Below are 24,757 nucleotides of genomic sequence, written 5' to 3'. Positions count from 1 at the left end.
CCATATCCAGAGGGAGAACTGATGAACTCTGAGTGCAAATTAAAATGTGTTTTTTTACTTTTCTTTTTCTTTTTTTTATTTATGCAACATAGCCAGTATGGAAATATGATTTACATGACTTCACATGTATACTGGGGAGTATATTGCTTGTCTTATCAATGTGTGGAGAAGTGGTTGGAGAGAAGAAGAGAATTTGAAACTAAAATAAAAAATAGTACTATCCCAAAACAAATTTATACCAAACATCTTTCACTCTAGGGTAAAACAACTAATATAATCATGCATTAACAAAAATATAGTGGCACCAAAAATATTAAAGAAAAAAGCCTATTTTGTAATTTGGAAATGCTTACTGTAGCAATAAATTGGCAAAACGAAATGAAAAAGTATACTTGCCAAAGAGGAGGGAAAAAATATTCCTACATTCAGACAATTCAATGATTAATTAAGAAAACACTAGGGAATCAATAGTAAAAACCCCAAGGCAATAATTTCAGTAAAATAATGTGATATAAAATAAAGGGAAAAGGCCAAGATGACAGAATAAAGGCAGGAATTCACCTGCACTCTCCCAAATTTCCTTCCAAATAATTTTAAATCAGTGCCTCAAAATGAATTCTTGAGTGGCAGAAACAAATAAAGATCAGGGTGAAACAACTTTCTGTCCAAGATAACTTAGAAAGTTGAAAGGAAATTTCTGTCTCATTAGGATGAGAATGAAGAAGAGCGGGATGCAGCATAAGCCAGTAGCAGGCCTTGGAGGTAAGTTTATCTATAGCAATGGCTTCCAAAGCACTCAGTCTATATGTAGTAAGGGCAGGCAACTGGTTAGAAGGAGATTACAGGGGACCCTTTGCTGGCTCTAGGTGCAGAATTCTATTGCATTGCAATATGTCATTCAAGGGGGCAGTCCCCAAGATGATAAGGAGTACTAGCACTTGTGGCCACAGTGGAGACCTAATCACAGTTCTAGGGTAGAAAAGAATGCTTATGGTCACTTAGAGGCAAGAATATAGGCCAGAAGAGCAGTGACCACAGCATTCCTTAGATCATATCACCTTGGAAGAAACAAAATCTTACAGACCCTCAGAACTAGCTCTGAACCCAACAGCATGAAAAATCTGAAACTTGGGAGAGTGCCCTCATCCACCCTGGGAGGAAACCTCAAGTACAATATAAAGTTAAAAAGAAGGAATAGGCTGGAAAATGATAAAATAATAAAAAAGAACTTATGGTGAAAGGGATGGTCAAGACCCAAAGTTAGAAGGAAACAAGGATATCAAAACGGCTACATGCAAAGTCTAAAAGAAAAATGTGGATTGGACATGGACCCAAAACAATTTACAAGAAGAGCCTAAGAATAATTTTAAAAATAAAATAAAATAAGTAGAGGGAAATTTTGGAAAAGAAATAAGTGATGTGAGAAAATTATGAAGGAAGAGTCAATACTTTAGTAAGGGAGGCACAAAAAGTAATGAAAAAAAATCCTTAAAAACAGAATTGGTCAAATAATGAAAGAAACACCAAAATCCATTGAAGATAACTCTTTAAAAAACAAAATTATCCAAATGGAAAAGGAAGTATAAAAGCTCACTCAAGAAAATTTTTTTAAAATTAGAATTGAGTAATTGGAATCTCTATGAGAAACAAGAAAGAGTAAAACCAGATAAAAGCAATGTAAAAAAAAGTAGAAAATGTTAAATAACCACATAGTAAAAAACAACTAACCTGGAAAATAGGTTTAGGAGAGATAATGAAAAATTATTGGACTACCTAAAACCCATGATTTGAAAAAGAGTCTAGACACCATATTTCAAGAAATTATCAAGGAAAACTGACCTGATATCTTAGGACCAGAGGATAAAATAGAAATTGAAATAATCCACTGATCATTTCCTGAAAGAAATTTCAAATTGAAAACTCTGAAGAATATTATAATCAAATTTAGGAACTCTCAGGTCAAAGAGGAAATACTGAGAGCAACCAAAAAGAAACAATTCAAAAATAGTAGAGACCCAGTCAAGATAACACAAATTTAGCAACATCTACATTAATGGATTGGAATGTTATATTCTGAAGGCAAAAGGGGCCACAATTCCAACCAATAATAACCTATCACCAAAATGAGTATAATGCTTTCAGGGAAAAAAAGATTAGTATTTAATGAAATAGAATACTTTCAAGCATTCCTGATGAAAAGAGCAGGGCTGAGTAAAAACTATGACTTTTAATTATAAGACTCAAGAGAAACATAAAAAGATAAACAAGAAAGCGTGATCATAAGGGATTAAATAAGGTTAAACTGTTTACATTTCAACAATGCAAGACGATACTTGTAACTCCTAAGAACTTTATTATTATTAGGGCAATTAAAAGTGGTATATATAGACAAAGGGTACATGTGTGAGTTGCATATGATGTTTTAAAAAATAAAATAAAGAGTTGAGAAAGAGGGTGTGTTGAGAAAAGGAAGAAGAGAGGCACAATGAGGTAAATTATTTCACATAAAAGAGGGACAAAAGGAAGAACTTTTACAGTGAAGATGGCGAGTAGTGCTGGTAGCTAATTCCTAAATCTTATTCTTATTGGAATTGACTCAAAATTCAAAGCTTCCTATTCCACTTCTCACCACCTTCTCCCAAATTTTCCCTCCCCCAACTAAATCTCTTACTTTCTTCACAATCCCAAAAGCTTCTAAATTACCTCCATAGTTCCTTCTACTATTGCTCCTTCTCCAGTACCTGCCTATTTTCCTTCACAGCTATATCCCATGAAAATTAGAAGTAGACTAGTCTAAATTGATGCAGAATAAAGAAATCAGTAGTAAATAAATATCATTATAATTTTAGTCATATAAATGAATACAAAACTAAAAGGCAAAAAAGTTCATGACAAACACAAAGAATAATATTGGTTCTTAATGACACACTTTTCCTTTCTCTTAACAAATGATAAACAACATGTTATGTAAACTACATATAGTGAGGAGTGAATAAAGGGTCAGCTTTGGAGTCAGGAAAACCTCATTTCTAGACCTTTTTTCTGACAATGCTGGCTGTACACCTCTATACAAGTGAGCACTCAATGCCCTCAGAAAACAATCAGTTGCTAATCTGCTTTGGTAGAGAGAGTTTCCACATTGAAAGTTACATTTGCTAATAAAATCCCAAATATAGACACAAAACAAATAAACATTTGTTGTTAAGTAACTGAGATATGGGAACAAACTCTAATGATTTAAACAAGTTTTAAAAGAGGGAGGTTGTGAGTGATTCATGGGCCATAAAACATTGTAATCTCATCAATGTCATGAGGCAGCTGAAAACATCATGAGATTTTAAAAAGTATTGATAAAAGTACTGTGTCTAAAATGAAGGAGATACCACTCCAGTTCACTCCACTCTATCAGTCCACAGGTGGATCTTTGAATAACAGACTTAGAGCTAGAAGGAACCTCAAAGCTATTTTTTTAAATAGATGAGGGAATTGAAACCCAGAGAGAAGTAACTGAGCCAAGGTCATAAATTTAGCATGTAATAATATAGAAACTTGACTCCCAGACATCTGACTCCAAATCTAGCACTCTTTTCTTTAGACCTTACTGTAGTAAGCCATCCAATTCAGGACACAGTTTTTCTGGAAGCAGATGGAAACAGCATGAATGCTTCTTGAGGAGGAATAAGAAATGATGAGGAAATTAAAAAACCCTACTATATAAATATCGATTGAAGGGCTGGGAGCTATTTACTTTTCCATAGAAAAGATCAAGATAATTTGATATTGTAATGAATAAAAGTGTAGGTGAGTATCAGGAAAATCTGAGTTCAAATCCAACCTCTAATACTAGTTCTGTGTGTCCCTGGGTAAACTATTTAAATTTTCTTGGCCTCATTTTCCTCATCTGTGAAGTGGGGGTAATAGAACCTACCTCAAAGTATTGCTGAGGTCAAATATAGTCCCATAACCCTGGGGAGGCCTCAGTTTCCTTGATTTGTCAGGAAGACGTGAGCTCAAATCTTACCTTAAACATTAGCTGTTCAATCCTGGGTAAAATTTTTTAATCTTAGATTCAGTTTCCAAATCTGTAAACTGGGGGTAATGGCACCTTCTTCACAGAGTAGAGGATTTAACATATGTACAATGTTTTGCAAATCTTAACATACTATGTAAATTCTAAGCAGTATTATTATAGGAGGCATGGTTGATATCTTTAAATATTTGAAGTATTTTAATGTAAAATGAGATTCAAGTTTTTCTGCTTGGTCCCAGAGGGCGGAAATTAGACCAATGGCTAAAAACTAAAAGGAAGCAGATTTAGACTCAATTTAAGAAAAATATTCCTAACAAATAGACCTGTACAAAAGCAGAAGGAACTAGGGACTTACTTCCTCATTGCTACAGATATTAAACTGATGTAAGATGATCAAAAGTGGTGATGTCTAAGAGGAAGTTTGTGAATTAGGTATAAATTGGAACTAGAAATCATTTGAAGTTTCTTGCATTTCTTAAAATCTCTGATCCTATGAATGAGGGAGAAATATGTCTATGATTATAATATTTAGTCTCTACATAGCTCATGGCAGAGTGGGGAAAGGTGTATATTTGAAATTGGAGTACTATTTTTGAATCCATTTGGTTTTCCTTGATTCAGTTTAATTCAGCAAGAATATATTTAGTTCTTAATATGGTCAAGGGATTATAAAGTATTGGGGTGTGCCTAGAAAAAGGGAAACAGTTCCTGCCATCAAAGAGCTTATATTCGATGTGAGTTGAAGGAGAGAGGTTGCAATATATTCACAGATAACTAAAGACAAAGTATATATAGATAGTAATACCAAATAGTTTCAAGAGGGAGAGAGGGCTAACAACTGAGAAGGGAGGAATGGAGGAAAAGAGGGAAATGTGAGGAGATCAGAAAAACTTTGTAAATGTAATGGCACAGGATCTCTGATTTCAATAAAACTAGAGATACTCTAAGAAAGATGTGAAAATACATTACTTTCTAGATATGGGAGATTGACTACTTGTTATATAAAAACAGAGAGATGGAAATTGGAATCCCATGAATTGGGGGCCCTTGAAGATCATTTACTCTAATCATCTCATTTTCCAGATAGAAAATGAGGCCTAGACAGGGCAAATGAATTGCCATATCTTATTGCCTTTTTTCATAATGTTTCCCAAGCCCCAAAGATAGTAATCATTGGGATTTGAGTTCAAGAAATCGTAATTTTGGGGAATTCTTGCAATTATGCTCTCCTGTATTTCTTATCACACTTTATTTATGTATTTAAAAATAATGACTGACCTTATAACAATGAATAATTTTTTGTGAGAGGGATATACTAAAGATTTCATAGTTTTTCTATAAAAATATTTAATAATAAATGCATTATTTATTATGGCAATACATTTTTACCACAGTTTCAAACAAAGCTGGTAATGAACTGACTGATTTCCATCATTTTTCTTAAACTACTTCTAGCATCTTTCGCATTCCATTCATTATTATGACTAGCTCAAAATTTGTTTAAAAACAAGAAATATTGTTTAGTATTATTTCTGAAAAATCAATCAATCAGCATTGTAAGATGCCTACTATGTACCAGGTACTATGCTAAACACTAGAACTATGGCCTATACTGAATTCAAATACCAGAAAACTCCAGCAAACATTATTGGATGATGTTAACTGATATAACAATCAGATATCCTAGCAGAGTTCTCAGCACTACACAGAATCAATCACACGTAAAAAGATCAATTTAAGAAGAATTTTGCTTCCAAATATTATAATTTCTTAGAATATCACTCAAGGGATTTGCATAAAATATACTGAGCATAAACTTATTAATATTTATTTTGCCTGCAAGAATGGCTTGATAGCAAGTGGACTCATGCTCAAACATATAACATGGTAACAGCTACAAGCAAAACTGATTAGATTATGACCACTTCTCTTAGTTTCCAGAAATATTGACCTTAATCTTGGACTCTGCATGTCTTTGGTTCCTGTTCTTGCTTTTGACTTGACGTCAGTGAATTTCTTTCAAATAAGTAATGTCTCTATTTGGATTGTTAACTTTTAATTCTCAGGAAACAAGAGGTGGAGAGTATTGGGAGATGAAAAATGGATAATTTTAAGTTTTTTAAATTGAAAAGTTCTGTACAAATAAAGCAAATGTTGCCAGGATTAGAAAGAAAGCAGAAAATTGGAGAAAAATTTTCATAGTCTCTCTGATAGAGGCATCATATCTAAAATATGTAGAGAATGTTGTCAAATTTATGGGAATAAAAGCCGTCCTCCAATTGATAAATGAGCAAAAGATATGAACAGCTTTCAAATGAAGAATTCAAAGCCATATATAGGTATATGAAAAATGCTCTAAATCAATACTGATTAGTGTAAACCAAACTAATTCTGAGGTATCTCACATCTATTGAATGGCTAAAATGACAAATGGACAAAATGACAAGTGTTGGAGAGGATGTGGAAAAGTGGGGACCTAATACACCATTGGTGAAATTATCAACCAATTCAGCCATTTTAAAGGCAATTTCAAATTAGGTTCAAAGAGTTATAAAACTACGTATGCCCTTGGGTTTATTTCCCAAGGAGATCAGAAAAATAAAAGGAACCTGTATGCTCTAAAACGTTTATAGCAGTTCTTTGTGGTGGCAGGAAGCTGGAAATCAAGGAGATATCTATAAGTTGGTGAATGGGTAACTAAATTATGGTATATGATTATGATGGAATACTACTGTGCCATAAAAAACAATGAGCAGATTAATTTAAAAAAACTTGTAAAAAACTACATGAGATAATGAAGAGTGAAACAAATAGAACCAAGAGGATATTATATACATTTACAGATTTAATACTGGAAGAATAGCTTGTGAATGTTCACCTCCAGAAAATGAACTGAAAAAATGGAAAGAGGAAAGACATAATCTCTCTCTCTCTCTCTCTCTCTCTCTCTCTCTCTCTCTCTCTCTCTCTCTCTCATATATGTGTTTTTTTGGGATAATACCTTCTATGATGTGGGGAGTGGAGAGAGGGGCTGAGATACCTGGAAATAAATTATATGAATAAGAAAAGCTCTCATTTTTGTATATTATTATAATGCTTTCCTCCAATTTCTCTACTGATGTATCTTATGATTGGTATTTGGAAAAACATAAATTTCCAAAGAGACAATAACAATTTAAAGCCCCAGGAAGTAGGCAGGGAGGAAGAATGAAGTGGAAGGCAGGAGACATAGAAAAGGAGAAATGCACATCTCAGGGATGGAGCATAATGATAATGGGATACTCAGAGGGTACAGTCCTAAAGATAGACAAGTAAGTAATGGTGTATTAGGGGGAGGCAGAGGACAACTAGGCAATGGAATTCTAAGGCAAAGGAACATTGTTTCTGCCCTCCCTCTTTCTATATGTTTGCATAATGAATCAAAACCTTGTTCAATCCACTCTAGTTACAGTTCTGCCCCACTAGAATGTGCTCTTGCCACAGCAAGACCACTTACTCTGGAGACATATGACCTAGGTTTGAATCTTGGCTCTTAATCACTAGCTATATGACTTTAGACAAGTTATTTTGCCTCTGGGCTGTCATTTCCTCTGTAAAACAAGGGCTTTGAATAGAGTGATCTCTAATGGTTTTTCAAGATCATAGTCCTAAGATCAATGAAAGGAGGGACTATACCTTTTAACTTTGCATCTCCTTCAGAGTCTTGAACATGATAAGCACTTAATGCCTTTTATTTTTACTTGAATTGATCCTAAAGATGCATTCTGTCTCCTTCTCTATAGGATAGCATTTAACAAATAGATGTTGCTTATAACTGATTATATCCTTCACTGTACCCCCATACACCCATAGCTATCTTTTCTCAGATAAGAATCAGTTCTGGCTGCTCCCTTCATTCAAACTCTTGTCAAGTGTGCAGGTTTGTGGTGAAGAGCTAAAATGAGGAGAAGGCGAATTTGTGGCTGTGGATAGGATAACTGAGAAATCTTACTGAATATTATCTCTAGAAATGGAAGTAAAACAAGAGGCTACTGGTACCTAATGAGATCTGATACCAAAAGATCCACACTTCCTCTTTTTCTAAGTATTCTTGTTTACAGTTACCTCTTCTCAGTCTCTGCAGGCTGCTTCCAATGGGGAGGTCTGCATTCACCCCCAAACTGCTCTGGATGATGCTACTGTTTTGGGGTAAGTGGAAGAAGTCTGAGAAATATTGGGAAGGAAGCACAGAAATAGAGATAGGTCCTTTACTGATATAGGTGCCTAAGGAGCAATAGTGAGTTAGGGATCTTTTTCTAGAGAGCTCTGATCTCTCCTTGTGCATGTAGATTCTGATTTGGCCACTGATCAAAAAAAAAAAAGGAAGAAGAAACAGAACCGAGCTAAGCTTAAGGAGAAATCTGAACTTAAGAATCTGACAATCCTAGTTCTTTCTTGATTCAAGATGTCCCTTCCAAGGCAGAGGTGGATGAGGGAGGAAAGAAACTTCTCTAAAGAGATGGAATCTTTTGGTGTAACTCCCTGGAGAACACTGACTCTTTAAGGGGCTGGAGGAACCCAGGTGAGAGATTCCCCTACTTTGGCTTTTCAGGAATCCCACACTTCAGTCACATTTGTGTGGAATGCCTAAAGCCGAGGGCTTCCAAAGAGACATTCCAATGTCTGTAGATTGAAAGAAGGCTGTGCTTTGCTTTCATCCCTCTGACTTTTAGAAAGAGGTTCTCAACACTTTCCTTATTCAAAGTGTTGAAGGAAAACATGGAGGTCTGATTTGGGTTGGGATGGCAGCTCTGATCAAGCAGGAAAAAGAATAATATGGGAACCTCAGTATTTAAAATTCTTCAACTCTTGGCCAGGGTTATATAGATTTATACTAGTTCTGAAGATGAGTCTGTACTTCTTACAACACAGAACAGGAGTAGGGGCAGATTGTTATAAAGGAAACTATGAAATTCTTGACCTCTAGAATTCTAGTTACCTTCCTACATACTCCAGTTACCATCCTGACAATGGCCTGACCCCAGGATACTTCTTTCTCTGAGTACTGAGTACTCCTTAGAGCTAATCACTACTTTCTGGTCTCTTACAGCTTCAAGTGGAAGACCTATTGGTAAGTATTCTTGACTCCTCTCTTTTCTCTTCTCCCTGTTGCCTTTTATTTTATAATAATAACAATAATTCCTATCTCTATAACTCTTTAAAGCTAACAAAATACTTTATTCACAGGAACCCTACCAAGTAGGCAGGGCAGGGATTATTATATCCATTTTGAGGTTAGGAAACTAAAATTCAGAGAGGTTAAATTATTTAATTGAAGCAACACATTTAGTAAATGCTAGAATCTCACTGTTTGCTTTTTTGTAACTCTAATTCTCATCTCCTTGCTGACCTACCTGCTACCCACTCCTTGTTATACCTTGCTTGTCTTGTCTGAAACAAGCTCTCTCCCAAATTTTACCTCATATTTGCCATCTCTAAGGTCATAGGTCTTACATAGGACCTTAGAGTTATAAAGGTCCTTAGAGGGTATCAAGTCCAAGCCACTCATTTTAAAGATGAGGAAATGCAGCCCAGGGAATAGAAGTGATTTGGCCATAGTTACACATGATGCCTTCCCTTCTTGCTTTTCCTTGCCATACTTTCTCTCATATTCCTGGCTCCTCATGTTAATTTGTATTTATTCATAGTTCACAGTTTTAGATTTTCCTGAATATGAATTTATGAATTTTGTCTTTCCCCCTAATTGGACCAGGAATCCTGGGAAGGTAAGGATTTTCCTACTCCTTCTGGTTCTTCCTTCAGTGCCCAGGATAGCAGAGCCTCAAAGCAAGGCAGGACTGATTGGTTGTCAAATGGACTTGTGACTTTTCTGAATTTCTGAGTCTTGACAACTTAACAAATATTCTTTCGTTTGCCTCTCTTTCTACTCTCTAATCTTTAGATGCTGCTTCAAGGGCTATCGTCTCCCTGAAGCCCTCATGGAGAATTGCCCAGGGAAAGAATGTGACCCTCCACTGCGAGGGACCCGGCATCTCAAGTAGCAATCAGACTCGGTGGTTCCACGGTAACGCCAGCATTCAAGGCCAAACTTCCACTTTCGTGATCACTTCTGCCACCATCAAAGACAGTGGAAACTACAGATGCCAAACGGGTAATTCTGCCCTCAGTGACCCTACATATCTCGGCATCTATAGTGGTAAGTGTTGGACCTACGGAGGTCTGAGGCTGGAACCAGAAGTGAGGATTAATTAAAAAAAGCATTTATTAAGTGCTTAATGTGTGTTGTGTTTGGTATACCTAATAATAATAATAATAATAATAATAATAATAATAATAATAATAAAACCCAAGATAGCCTCTGCTCTCCAGGAGCTTATGTTCTAATGTTATGTTATGTTATGTTTTGTCTCTAGTAGAGACAAAAGTTACAGGGTAGATAAATAGGTCTGAAAGTTTTAAGAATGCAGCATTGGTGGCTTCTTAGGATGAAGCGTGAATGCAGGTATATGCTAAAAATACATACACATATGTGTAGAGATATTTCATACAAATGAATATATTTATAGAACTGTGTATATATGCACACCTGTAGATATAACTACACATGCCTATGTATATATACACACAAGCACATGCATTTAATCTCTATATTTGCATGTGTACATATGATAGATTTGTACATATTGTATAAATAGGAGGCAGCTGTGTTTCACTGGTTAAGAGCACAATTTTTTTTTAAACTGTTACAAGGTAGATGGAATGATCAATTGTTTATTTCTACTGGATTCACTTGGATTTTAATAAAGCATTTCACAATTTATCTTATGCTATTTTTGTGAATAAATTAGAGAAACATAGCCTAAGTGATGGATGAATGGGAAATTGATAGCAACTTGAAAAAAGGAACCCTACATAGTATTAAGAATAATAACATAATTTATTACATTCTTTAAAGTTTATAATGTGTTATATATAAATATGTAAAATGTAAAATATTTATAATATTAAATAATATATACTGCAAATATATGTGTATAGAAAGATCTCTCTGAATACACACACACACACATATATATATTCAGTTCATAACAACCACCTTGTGAGGTAGATACTATTATTATTTCCCATATTTCAGAGGAGAAAACTGAAGCTGGCATTTAAAGACTCAAATGGCAAGCTAATAAAATCTCTAGATAAAACAAAGCCAGGAGAATAGTTAATATATTGGAGAACAGTCAAGATCTTGACAGACTTAAAAGTTGAACAGTCAGCATAGTATAAAAGAAAGCTCTCTGGGCTTGAGAACTAGAGGACCTTAGTTCAATTCCTTCCTCAGATGCGTATTATCTATATGACCTTAGGCAAGTGACAAAACTCATTGAACTTTAGTTTTCTCATCTGGAGGATTAAAGAGTTGACTTATATGGCCTTGGAGGTCACGACTGGTTCTCAATCTATGATCTTCTGTTCTAATATGATCAGATTCTTTTTAAATTTGATTTATTTTTCCTTATATTTTCCCATATTACATGTATATAAATTTTTAATAATCATTTTATGACATTTTACTATCTATGTTTTCTCCTTCCCTTTCACTCTTCCCATCTCCCCAGATGGCAGGTAACAGGATATTAATTGTGCATGTGTTACCATGCAAAATGTATTTCTATAATATGATAGAATTGAAAGAGGATACATGAAAACTCTTAAATTGGGTCAGTTCGACAATAAACATCTATTAAGTTGCTGTTATTTGCCAGGTACTGTACTTAATGTTGGGGATACAAAAATGACAAAAGACAATCCCTGCCCTTAAGAAGCTCACTAATCTGTAGGGGAAACAATAAGCAAATAAATATGTATGAACAAGCTCTGTGTGTGTGAAATCATTTAGAAGAGTTTAAAAAAGTCAACTTCACAAGCACAAGATGGAAAGAGAAACATTACTAGCTAAGAGATTTATTTTTTATTCTTTTTTTTATTTAAGTATTTTTCCACGGTTACGTGATTCATGTTATTTCCCTCCCCACTCTCAGAGCTGACAAGCAATTCCTCTCAGTTATACATGTATTATAACTAAATAACTATTTTCATATTATTCATTTTTGTAATAATCTTTTAAAAACCAAAACTCTGCATCCAAAACTCATATAAACGAGTGAAAAAAATCAAATGTTTTCCTTCCACATTTCTACTCCCACAGTTCTTTCTCTGGATGTAGATAGTGTTCTTCCTCATAAGTCCCTCAGGATTGTCTTGGATCATTGCATTGCTATGAGTAGCAAAGTCAGTGACATATGATTGTCCCATAATGTTTCAGTCTCTGGGAACAATGTTCTCCTGGTTCCACTCATTTCACTCCTCATCAGTTCATGGAGGTCTTTCCAGCCCACATAGAAATCAAGCAGTTTATCATTCCTTATTGCACAGTAGTATTCCATCATCATCATCATATACCACAATTTGTTCAGTCATTCCCCAATCAAGGGACACTCCCTCATTTTCCATTTTTTTGCCACCTCAAAAAGCATAGCTAAAAATTATTTTTGTACAAACATTTTTCATTATGATCTCTTTGGGGTACAAACCTAGTAGTGGTATTGTTGGGTCAAAGGGTATGCATTAAGAGGTTTATTTTTTAAAAGATTTCAGGATTTAGAAAGACTGCAATTTCAATATAAGTCAATATGATATTCTTAATGTCAGCATGACAGACAAAATAGATGACGTGATCAGCAATAGCCTTGAGAAAGATATAGCACACAGACTTCATTAGGTGATAATCACATTACAATCTGCTGCACTTCTAGATTACTAGATCCTAGGTTACATGTAGATTACTATTTAATTTTGAGTACTTATTTTGATGAAAATTTTACAAAGTTGAAGGATTACACCATCCTGAAAATTTCCTGACTTCTGGATATTCCCTTCTTTCTTGGAACTGATCTCTATTTTTTTATCTCTTACAGCTTCAAGTAAAAGTCCCCAAGGTAAGCATTCTTGATTTATTCTCTCTTTGTCTCCTTTATTTTCTCTCTCTTTAATAATAATAATAATAATAATAATAATAATAATCCCATTTCTATAGAACTTTCTGACTTAAAAGCACTTTCCTTACAATAACCATTTAGAAAGATCAGAAAGCTTAAATAAAAGAATGTGATAACTGAACAGAATGGAGGGTGAGAGTAAGGAATAAAGGATAATACCTAGGTTGGGAGGCTGGTATACTGGAAATATGGTGTACTCTTGGCAATAATAAGGAAGTTGGGGAAAAGGGAGGATTTGGAAGGAGTGGAGTGGAATGTGCAATGAGTTCAGATTAAGTTCAATATGTCTATAAGATATCTAATTCAAGATGTCTAATAGGCAGTTGAAGATGTTAGACTGGAAGTCAGGAAAGAGGTTAGGGCTGGATAAACAGACCTGAGAATTATCTGCATGTAGATATAATTGAATTTATGGTAGTTAATGAGATCTCAAGTGAAATAGTAGAGAAGATGGTCTAATACAGAGTCTTGGGGGGATTCCCACAGTATGAAAGATAAGTCAGATGAAATCCAGCAAAAGAGACTAAGGAATAGTCAAAAAGGTTGGAGAAGAACCAAACAAAAGTAGTGTCACAAAAGTCTAGATAAAAGAATATCAAGAGAAGAGAATGATGAACAGCACTAGAGGCTGCAGAGAGGTAAAAAAGGATGACAATAGAGAATAGGTTATTAGATTTGACAGGAGAGTTAGGGAGTCAGAAACTTCTCTCCTTCTGGACCTCCCCAGTGCCCAGAACATCCAGGCCTTAGAGCAAGTCAGGACAAATTAGTTGGCTATCTAATGGATTTTTGAATTATCTTAATTTCTGAGTCTTGAAAATTTTACAAATATTCTTTCCTTTGTCTCCTTTTGCTCTATGATCAATAGATGCTCTTTCAAAGTCTATACTGTCCATGAATCCCTCATGGAGAATTTTCAGAGGAGAGAATGTGACACTTCGCTGTGAGGGATTCGCCACCTCAGGCAGCAATCAGACCCAGTGGCTCCACAATGGCTCTAGCATCTCAGTCCAAAGTCCTACTTATGACATCACTTTTGCCACCATAAATGAGAGTGGAGAATATAGGTGCCAGACGGGTATTTCTGCCTTCAGTGACCCTGTGTATCTAGGCATCTACAGTGGTAAGTGTTGGGCCTAGGAAGATCTTGGACAAGGGTTAAATGAAAAAGCATTAATCAAGTGCTTAATGTATGCTAAATGTTGAACAACAACAAAACAAGATGGGCTTCTGCTATCCAGGAGCTTGTGTTTTAATTAGGAGAAACAAGACATATAAGGCAACAAAATTGATGGAAAGATGAATGGACATGAATGTTCTAAGTGAATTAATGATTAGTGTGGATGTCAAGGTTCAGGGGTTCTTTGGGTGTGTAAGCAAACCAGATGGCACAATGCCCAGAAGCATGGAGGACATTATAACAGGGCAGATGGCAATGCAAGCTTGTCCTGAAATCTCAAGAACCCTTATAGTTGTTGACTTGCAGCTGACCCAAATGGATTGAATATCCATGTTTCCACTTGACCATCCTCCAGAGTATTCAGAAAGTTAGGAGAGAGGTTAAGGCAAAAGTACTCTTAGTGGTTCTTCTCATCTGGCTTCATGGAAAGGTTTTTTTGATTCTCCACCCTGGATAGCTCTCCAATAAAATCCCCTTTTCTTCTGTGCAAGGTTTAGGACAGGTTTGATTGAAGGGCTCCACTTTTCTTTGGTAGTAAGGCTCACCCTGGGAAGCTTTAAAAGGTGTTAACTCAAAGTCATGTTTCACAAAGTGCTTGTTGTGGACAGCTTGCAAGACTGCTCTGAGACCTTAAAAATTGTTAGAAGGAGGGAGCTTGGTGCCAGAGCACCTAGAATCATATAGTTAACATATCTTTATCTAGAATATAACATGCCCAACTAATCTTAATTTTGGGGGTAGGGTTAAAAAACTAGTTGAACGATCAAATGAATTCTATAAATTTATCAAGATTTTAATAAAGCATTTGACAATTGAGCTCACACTAATTTTGTGGATAAAATGTGGGTTATGGTAACACTAATAAGTAGATTGTTGTTCAGCCTTTGTTTCAAAGAGTGATGATGAGGGTAAATTGGAATTGTGAGGCAAAGTTGCACAAAGTCATCAGCCATACCCTCTCCCCAAATTCTTTCCAGGTAAATTAGGAACTGGTTGAATGACCATTTGATGGCAACATTGCCTTGCACATCATAAGCACCTATTTTGGAAAAAAGCTACATCATATAGAAGTAGTAGTGTAGTAGTAGTAGTAGTACTAGTAGTACTGATAGCATTTTCATTTATAAAATACTTTTAAGGTATACAAAATGACTGTATATTTTATTTCATTTGATCCTTAACAACTACCTTGTGAGATAGGAGCTATTGGTATAAGTCAGATGAGAAAACTGAAGCTAGCATTTATCACAGCTTTGTTAAATGCTCAGATGGCAAGCTTATCAAATTTGTAGGTGGTTCCAAACTGGAAGGATAGCTAATGCCTTGGATGATGGAGTCAAAATTTATAACTATATTGACAATCTTAATGCTGGACAATCAACATGGTTTGGACAATCTCTCTGGTTTGAGAATTAGAGGACCTCATTTAAAATACTTCCATGATGTTTGTTAGCTATATGCTCTTAGACAAGTGACAGCCTCCCTGCACTTTAACTTGCTCATTCATAAGATGAAGGAATTGGCCTAGACAGACCCAGAGGTTCCTTCTAGCTTTATATCTGTAAATCCACTATTATGTCCAGATTTAGTAAATAAATCTAAATCCTTAGAGTTGTATTAAAAACTCAATTTCATAAGTACAAAATACAAAAGAAATGATTATGTAACAGTTTTCCGTGTGTGTGTGTGTGTGTGTGTGTGTGTGTGTGTGTGTGTGTGTGTGAATGTGTTTAGAAAGGAACTTGGGATTTGGAAAAAGAGTAAAATCTCAATATGAGTCAAGATAATCTAAATAACCTCAATATGACAACTAAAATATGCTGTATTAAGAGAGATTCATCTTCCAGCTTTAGTTAGGTGATAATGCCATTATAATCTGCTCTGGTCAGACCACATCTGTTTGATTCTAAGCTCCTTACTTTAGGAAGTAACTGGATAAATCAATTATTGTTCAGAAGATAGCAACCAGGACAGTGAATATATTGAGACCATGATCTATGGGGATCAGATGAAGAAACTGGGGATATTTAGCAAGGAAAAGAAAAAACTTAAGGAAAATGTGATAGTTATATTCAAATATCTGATAAACTTTCAGATGGAAGAGTGATTATATTTATCTGTGAGTGAGGTGAGAGTTTAAGAGTAAAGATGACAAAGGCAGATTTCAGCTTGATATAAGAAAATACTTCTTAATAGAGTAATCCTAAAGTAGAATAAACTATCTCAGGTTTCCCTTTCCTAGAGGTCTTTAGTCAAATGCAGGATGAGAAGTGGTTGGGGATGTCACAAGGACAACTTTTGTTCAGATACAGTTTCATCTAGATGGCCCCTGAAGTCCTTTCCAACTTCAACCTTGTCATTATAAAGAATATCATTAATCTTTAAAAGTTTTGATGAACAAGCTTTTATTAAACATTTACTATTTGCCAAGCATACTGAGTTACAAAATTGATTAGACAAAGAAAGGTAAAAACACACCCTGCCACTAAAGAGCTTATATAATAGGATTTAGTTGTGTTCCCGTACCTTGCCCTAACAATAAATAAATGAATGGATGGATGGATGAAGGAATAAAAATCATTTATTAACTACTTACTACTATTAACTACTACTATATGAAAAATACTCTTATAAGCATTAGATATAAAAGGGGAAAAGCAAGAAGGTCCTTACTTTCAAGGAACTCATATTTTGATGGGAATGATAACATACAAAAGGTTTCAGCAGCAAATAATATGGAACGATTCAATGGCACAAAGGATGCAATGTCAAAGTAGATGTTAATGATGGATATTTTCTAATGTCATTTGTACTGAAAATCATATCCATTTTTGATGTTGAAGCATTTGACAGTACTGAGAACTTTGGTGATAAGAACTTAATGTTCTGAGTCTTTGGTAACTGTGGTTGCTGGAAAAGTGCCAGGCATGCACCCAGAGTGCAAATGCTAAGTTACATCTCCGCGATGGTTATCTTCAACAATGTTATCTCCTATGATAATGAATATGGGATTTGGGATGGAAGTAGATGTTGGTGGTCACAAATAAAGAGAAAAGAATTCCAGTGTGGATGGTTGACCAGTCATGACTCATGTGTTGGATGGATTATGGAAAGGGTAAAGGGAGACTAAGGTTTTTTTTTTTTTAGATCAAAAAAATATATATTATCTGATAACTTTCTAAAGAAAAGGTGATAATCAAGGTCTTATAATTTTTTTCATTTCCCATTTTGAAATTGTAGTGAGATCCAACATCTTCTCCTCATTTCTTACAAATTGATTTTTTAAAATTTAAGTTCAATCAATCAATTAACTAATTAAGAATATTTTCCCATGGTTACATGATTTATGTTCTTTCCCTTCCCTCTTTCCCTCCACCCCCTTCCATAGCCAACGAGCAATTCCACTGGATTTTACATGTATGATTGATCAAGACTTATTTCCATATTATTACTGTTTGCAGTAGAGTGATCATTTAGAGTCTACATCCCCAATCATATCTTCATTGAACCATGTGATCAAGCAGATGTTTTTCTTCTGTGTTTTTACTCCCACAGTTCTTTCTCTGGGAGTGGATAGCATTTTTTCCCCAGGAACTATGATTTTTTCATGGATGAATAGAAGAGGATAGAATAGATTTTCCCATAAATTAAGATTCCCAGTGAAAACTTGACTTGCCTGAGTAATCTGTAGCTTAGGTTCAGAGAAAAATGCTTTTAATTAGGTTCAAGATATCAGTCATGACTCAGACTGAAGAATTCCTAGATCAATTTTAAAAAATAATAATAATTTAATTTTTTTCTGAAGAGGGATCTATATGAGAGCTCCCTAGGCTTCACCAAACTGCCAGATGAATCCATGATACTAAAGGAGGTTAAGAAAACTTTGGTCTAAATGAATCTCTGGATGAAATTTCAAAGATTGCATTTCGTCCCCATTCTTCCCACTCTCCATTCTTCCAATACTGTAGGAAGAGGATGCCAAAACCATAGAAAAGTCCTGAGGTTTTTGTCTATGCCCCTTTCAGATTGGCTACTTCTCCAGCCTTCACTTGCAATCATCGAAGAGGGAGAACCTTTAGTCCTGAGTTGCCATGGTTGGAAGAATCGAACTGTCTACAAGGTGACTTTCTACCACAATAATAAAGCCCTAAAATACTGGTATGAGAACCACAAAGTCTACATCCCTTATGCCACAGTCCAGAACAGAGGCTACTACTACTGCACTGGCTTTCTATGGAGAGTGTCCTACAGCTCAAAACCTCTATATATTGATTTCAAAGGTGAGGTAAGATCAAGGTAAAGAATATTTTATCACCAAGGTCCACAGAAATAGCTAATGTAACATCCTAGAACAGTGATGGTGAACGTCTTAGAGATGGAGTGATGGGCCCCTCCCCTACAACATCCCCCAGATCAAGTGCTGTGCCCACCCCCACTCCCAGAGACTTCATGCCATGCCTCCCCCCCACTAAGTGCCAGGCATGCCCTATCTCTCCTCCTTACCTCACACAGGGGAGGGAGAAAGCACTCCCACTGGGCTGCTGGGTGGAGGGGTGGATGAAGTGAGGAACATCCTCAATGAGTGTAGAAAGGGGATGGGGATGTAAAAGAATGTTGTCAGGTGCAGTGGAGACGGGGAGGGGAGCTGCTCTGCCCTAGTCCCTCTGCCTTTCTAGTAAAGGACTCTGGGGTTGAGGGAGTGCAGCTTCATGCCCAAAGAGAGTGCTCTGCATGCCCTCTTTGGCACCCATGCCATAGGTTCACCTTCACTGCCCTAGGACATGAAAGGGTATCTCACACTTCAGAGAGTAGAGACTATGAATTAAAACTGGAAGCCACCCCAGTCCAGAGGGGCAATGAAAAGTGGAATGTCAATGGGGACAGAGGATGAAAAGGGATTAAGAGCAGACTACTCCCAGAAGGCAATTGGTGCTAATTTCATGATCTATAGAGAAACTTGCTCTTGTCATATTTTCTGAGAAAGTTAAAGGAGCTCCTGGAAATTCTACCTAATTGGAGATTACTCTGACCTATTTGGGGGACATTAGAAATACCAGTTTCAAAACTTATTGAGATTAATTAGTCCCTTGCACATAGACTAATAGATTTAACATTAGCTCTAGCAAATGATTTAATGGCTACCTATGCCAACCTTCCTATTTTAAATAGTGCATATCCTATAAATATTTGGCTAATTCATTTGTTTATTGACCAATGGGTCAATTAATAACTAACTTCAAATGTGTTGCTCTGTTCTTTGTTTTAAGTGGTGTCATTCCATTTCCTCTGCTCATTTTTTTAGATCTCTATATATTTGTTAGTCCTTTGTGGAGGAAATTACTTTGCTTCTGACTTATCTTGAAAAGACCCTTCAGTTTAGTAGTGGTTGGTTTGAATGCCATGTAGTCATTCTTAAAAACATTCACTGGTTCCACCATATCCAGTAATTATTTTTCTATGGATTTTCTTCCCTTCTCAGCTAAACTCTAAGAGAAAATCTTCTAAACTTCATATCACCAATTCTTTTCCTTTCAATCATTTCTCGGTTCCTTGAAGTTTGGCTTCAAACATTATTACTCAAATGAAAATATTACAAATGACCTCTTAGTGGTCAAATCCAATGGCATTTTCTTAGTCTTCATTTTTCTTGACCTTTTCCAATTAATTGACAGAATTGGCCATCTTTTCCTGCTGAATACTTTCTCCTCTCTTGAATACTATTGACACTACTTTCTCATTTCCTTTCCTGCTACTTCTCAGTCCCCTTTGCTAGATCATAAAAATATCATGCCCTTGAGCTGTGGCTATACTTCAATGATATGAAGTACCATGGGCCCCTTTTCTTTCTGTGCATTCTTTCTTTTGATGATCTCATAAACCTCCATAAATTTAGTTAACATTTCTACGCAGATGTCTCCTTGATTTGTATTTTCATCTCTAATGTCTATATTGAGCTCCATCCCTATACTACCAACTGCCTATTGAATATTTAAATTAAATATCCCTCAGAAATGTTAAACTAGATATATCCAAAATGAAACTCATTATATTTTCCTTCAAACTCAATCCTCTTCTTGCAAACTTTAATATTTCTGTTGAGAAGCACCACTATCCTTTTAGTCATTAAAATTTGTAACCTGTGATACTTTTGTTTCTTCAATATTTAACTGTAAAATTAATTAGTTGCCAATTTTTATCATTTCTATCCAACATTTCTTACATATATCCTCTTCTTGTCACTAACCCACCCTAATTCAGTCACTTAATACCTCTTCTCTAGATTGCTGAATTAATCTTCTCATTGGACTCTACCTCATCTCTGTCCAATCCAATCTATCCCCATTCCCAACCCACCATGACTTCTGGTTTCATTTCCTAAATCACAGGTCTGGTCATGCCACCCATCTACTCAATAAACTCTAGGATCTCTCTATTATCTCTAGGACTAAATATAGACCCCTTTGGCATATAGTGTCAGTTATAATTTAACCTTTACCCCTATTTCTTAATTATACAGCTTCCCACTTCCTTTACTCTAATCAATTTATTTTTGTTCTTCCTCTCCATGCTTTCGCCTCTTTCCTCTGCCTCTTAGAATCCTTAGTCTCATTCAGGACTCTATTTGAACGGAAAGCTAGATGGCTCAGTAGATTGAGAGTCAGATCCAGAGATGGGAGGTCCTGGCTTCAAATCTAGAATCAGAAAATTCCTAGCTGTATGACCCTAAGAAAGTCACTTAAACCCCATTATCTAGTCCTTACTACTCTTCTAGCTTGGAACCAATACATAGTATTGATTCTGAGATGGAAAGTAAAGGTTTTATAAAAGATTATACTTGAGTAACTTCTTCTGCATGGGGCCTTACCGAATTTCTCCAGATGTTAGTATAATCTCCTACTCCGTCTCTCCTGATAAAATATAAGTTCCTTGAAGGAAGAGACTGATTCCCTTAAATCTTTTCATTCACCAGGTATAGGACAGTGCCTATAATATAGCATGTCTTAACAAATTCTTGTTGATTGATCAATTGTTAGATTATGTTCCCAATTCATGGTTCCAAAAGAATGGTCAGTTTATGGAAAGGGGGAGGTCTATGGGAAAGTATTTATACTACCTCAAAATCATTGAATGTCTTCCTCTTGCTCCTCATTCCACCTGTGCATCTAAAGACCATGTAGAATCAAGAGTAAGGGAAGGAAGTCTTGAGCCTCATTCAATTAACATTTTGAAAAAAAATGATTTTCAGACCAGGACCTGTCTGTCTCAAATTTTCTGCCAGGTACTCTCAGCTACATGCAATTCTTATTCCCTCTGGTTACGGGAATGCTGTTTGCTGTGGACACAATCTTATTGGTTTTGACACAGAAGCAATTCCATTATCTCTCTGAAAAGAAGAAAGTCTTGGCATCCAAAAGTCCTCCAAGAGATTGATCCTGAAACTGATGCTGAGGCTGATCCTGTTCCTGATTTTGATCCTGTTCTTGATGCCATTTTCACAGATATCTGATGTCACAACACAAGCAACAGAGATTCAAGACCACAGAGCAGACATTTGGAAATAGGACTTAAGAAATTGTTTTCTGAGTCCTCAGTCTATTATTATCCACCTCCTTTTCTTCCTATTATTCTCTTTCTCCTTTATCCTTGTTCTTGAAACATAGAGCTACAGAAACTTCCAGGTCTTTTCTTCCATCCACCTTCTTTCCTTCTTTTGTTTGATCTCAGTCAGCAGAGTACCCTAATCTTTCCCCTCATACCAGAGGCTAGTTGTGAAGTAAAGCAAGGAAAGCACTGACAGAAATGAACTAAAATGTTTGATGGTTATGCAAGGGGGTGTTAATGTATGAAGTAGTGATATCTTTCTATCTTTGAGTTCTTGAGTGTTTTGTACATTTTGAATTCATAATAGCTAATATGACATACAGAGACAGGACTTATTCACTAAGAAGATTCTGTAGTAGTAAAGCTGTCATTTGAACAACTATTTTCCTTTGCCTATTAATTATAGGAGTACAACAAAAAGAAAAGAAGCAGTAATAACTCCAAAAAGCTTATTACTTCAGGGACCAAAGCAGGGCATTGAAAGAGAATAGCCCTACATTCTATTTCCAGTTCAACCATTCACTACCTGTGTGACCATGGGCAAATATATTTTTCCTTATGGATCTTATTTCTTTTTGCCTTTAAAAGAAGGTAGAACTAGAAAAAATTAAAAGAGCCTTTCCTTAGGATCATTATGTTAGAACTTTCCCTTCTGTGCTATCACTCCTCATCCTTAACCATGAGAAGGAGTAGAGACTTCTGGGAATGTTACAATGTAAAAGAAATCATAAAGGACTCCATAAAATTGAAGTGTTCAATTTTCTATATGGGAAGATGTCTAATATAATATAATATAATGTCTAAGAAATGCATTTTTATTAGGGAACTTAGAAGGATTCTACACAGAAATAGGATGTGGGTGTGAGTGTATTATCTTGGGTTCATGTGAAAAAATGGACAGGTGAGAAAGAAGAAAACTCAAGAAGAAAGAGGAAGGGAGAAGAATAGGGAAAATAATATCACATAAAAGAGGTCTGAAAAAAAGAGCTTTTACAGAGAAGTGGAAAAGAGGGAAGGCAACATAAACCTCATTAACATATAAATATATATTCCCCTTTTTGGACCAATTTAGATATGTTTGTGTTGTGTGAATAACTTTAATAGTGAGAGTAATCATAAAATAATGGTTATACTACAATATACATAAAAGCTTTTAAGAATATTTAAAACTCATTTGTAAATAAAAACACTAAAAAGCATAGAAATGGAAGAATTTTCATTTCATATAAATACAGCATATGTTTAAATTGAAGTGCTAGTTTTATATATAATGGAAAAGTATTAGAGTCTTGTTTCATCAAGAGAATGATAAAATACTATTGGTCATTATAACCATTATTATTTAAAATGTAGGTTTTAGAAACACTAGCTAGGAAAATAGCAAGAAAAATAAATTTAGGGAATAAGCATAACCAAAGTACAAGTTAACATATTTGTTTTATGATAGCACGTTGGCTTATTTAAAAAACTGAAGGGAGCTAACCTCCACCACCACCAGGAACAACAACAGATACGTTAGCAAGACTTCAAGCCATAAGATAAAGCAAAAATGAGCATTTTATACATTATTTTAAAATCATGAAAAATAAGAAAATAAAAGTATCCAATACTCTAGTATTAATTTTGTCATGTAAAAAAATATCATTAAAATTTAAATAGAAATAAAAGAAACGTTAAATAATTTGAGAGCTATCCAGTATGTATGGTTAAGGTGAGCCAATAAAATTGGCAATGGAATCTAAATTCAAAATACTAATAAATACTTAGTAGAGGAGTAGTTACTTCCTGGAAGATGGCGGCTTAGACGGAGCAAATTTTAAAACCTCCACACCCTTACACACTGAGATAGAAAACATTGCGCTTTGAGAAGAAAGAGGACCAAATCTAATAATGGGACACAGCAGGGGATCCCTACTGCAGCATAACTAAAGAGGTACGCTAAGAAAAAGGCTTCAATTCTAGAACTGTCAGGTCTGAGGGTGTAGAAGGGGAATCCCAGAATCCCAGAATGCCTCCCCCACATGCTGTGCAGAGTCTCCAGCAGCCCAGGAAATCTCAGGGCCGGTGGGCACACCGGTCAGGAGAGAGGACCTTGCTGGCATCGGACTCAGGGAGTCAAACACAGGCATTGGAGAGGTGACTGGAGGAGAAAACCAGAGAAACACAGTAAAAACGCCCAGAAGATGGTGGCTTAGAGAGAGCCAAACCCCAGACCGAAGAGAGCTTGGCTTCCTCATACCGAGATAGAGAACGCAGGGCTTCAAGAGGAAAAAAAACCAGATCAAACACAGTGGACAGTGCAGGGGAACCCCACTGCTGGAGAGCTCAGTTCAGCAAAAATGCTCCTTCTTGTCACCTCATAGTTTTTTTTGTTTTTGTTTTTGTTTTTTTCTGTTTGTTTTTCCCTCCCCTCAAGGTTTTAGCCTCAGAGCAGATAAAGGAATAAGATTAATCCAAGACACTTCCCAGCTGGGTGACCCTGAGCGACCCATTGCCTACTGGTTGTGGCCCTATGCTCCTAGAATGGAGTCCCAGGATAAAAAAAAATCAATAGAAGATTAATCCCAACAATTGAACAGACAAGAAGTCTTCAGAGGGCAGAGAAAGTAACTACAAACCTCCATGGATCTTTCATCAAAGATCATTAAATACATCTGCTCAAACTAGCAGAACAAGGAAGGGAAAAAACATGAGTAGGCAACAGAAAAAGAGAAAAGAAATGACAATTGACAGCTTCTTTCAAGGAAGCGAAAAGAGAGCAAATGAAACAGAAATAGAAGAAGAGGAAGTAGTTCCAGTGAACTAGACACAGGCTTTGGAAGATCTCAAAATTCAATTAACTCAAGAATTTAAAACTCAATTAACTCAAGAACTTCAGGAACTCAAAAAGCA

The 24,757-nt window shown here is 35.8% G+C and overlaps 1 protein-coding gene across 1 annotated transcript; it reads left to right on the top strand.

The window, feature by feature from the left end:
* Nucleotides 1-716: 716 nt before the first annotated feature.
* Nucleotides 717-24,340, top strand: FCER1A (Fc fragment of IgE receptor Ia; the record flags this gene model as incomplete). The annotated part of the gene is made up of 6 exons (XM_044675002.1): nt 717-762; nt 9,972-10,226; nt 13,003-13,023; nt 13,952-14,206; nt 18,289-18,543; nt 24,282-24,340. Coding segments are annotated over exons 1-6 (891 nt in total), but the record flags the coding sequence as incomplete, so codon positions are not given.
* Nucleotides 24,341-24,757: the final 417 nt, after the last annotated feature.

This window comes from Gracilinanus agilis, chromosome 4 (assembly GCF_016433145.1).
Source record: "Gracilinanus agilis isolate LMUSP501 chromosome 4, AgileGrace, whole genome shotgun sequence".
In the NCBI taxonomy this organism is placed as follows: Eukaryota; Metazoa; Chordata; class Mammalia; order Didelphimorphia; family Didelphidae; genus Gracilinanus; species Gracilinanus agilis.
The sequence above is the reverse complement of the archived record's forward strand: the minus strand, read 5'-3'. Positions and strand labels throughout refer to the sequence as shown.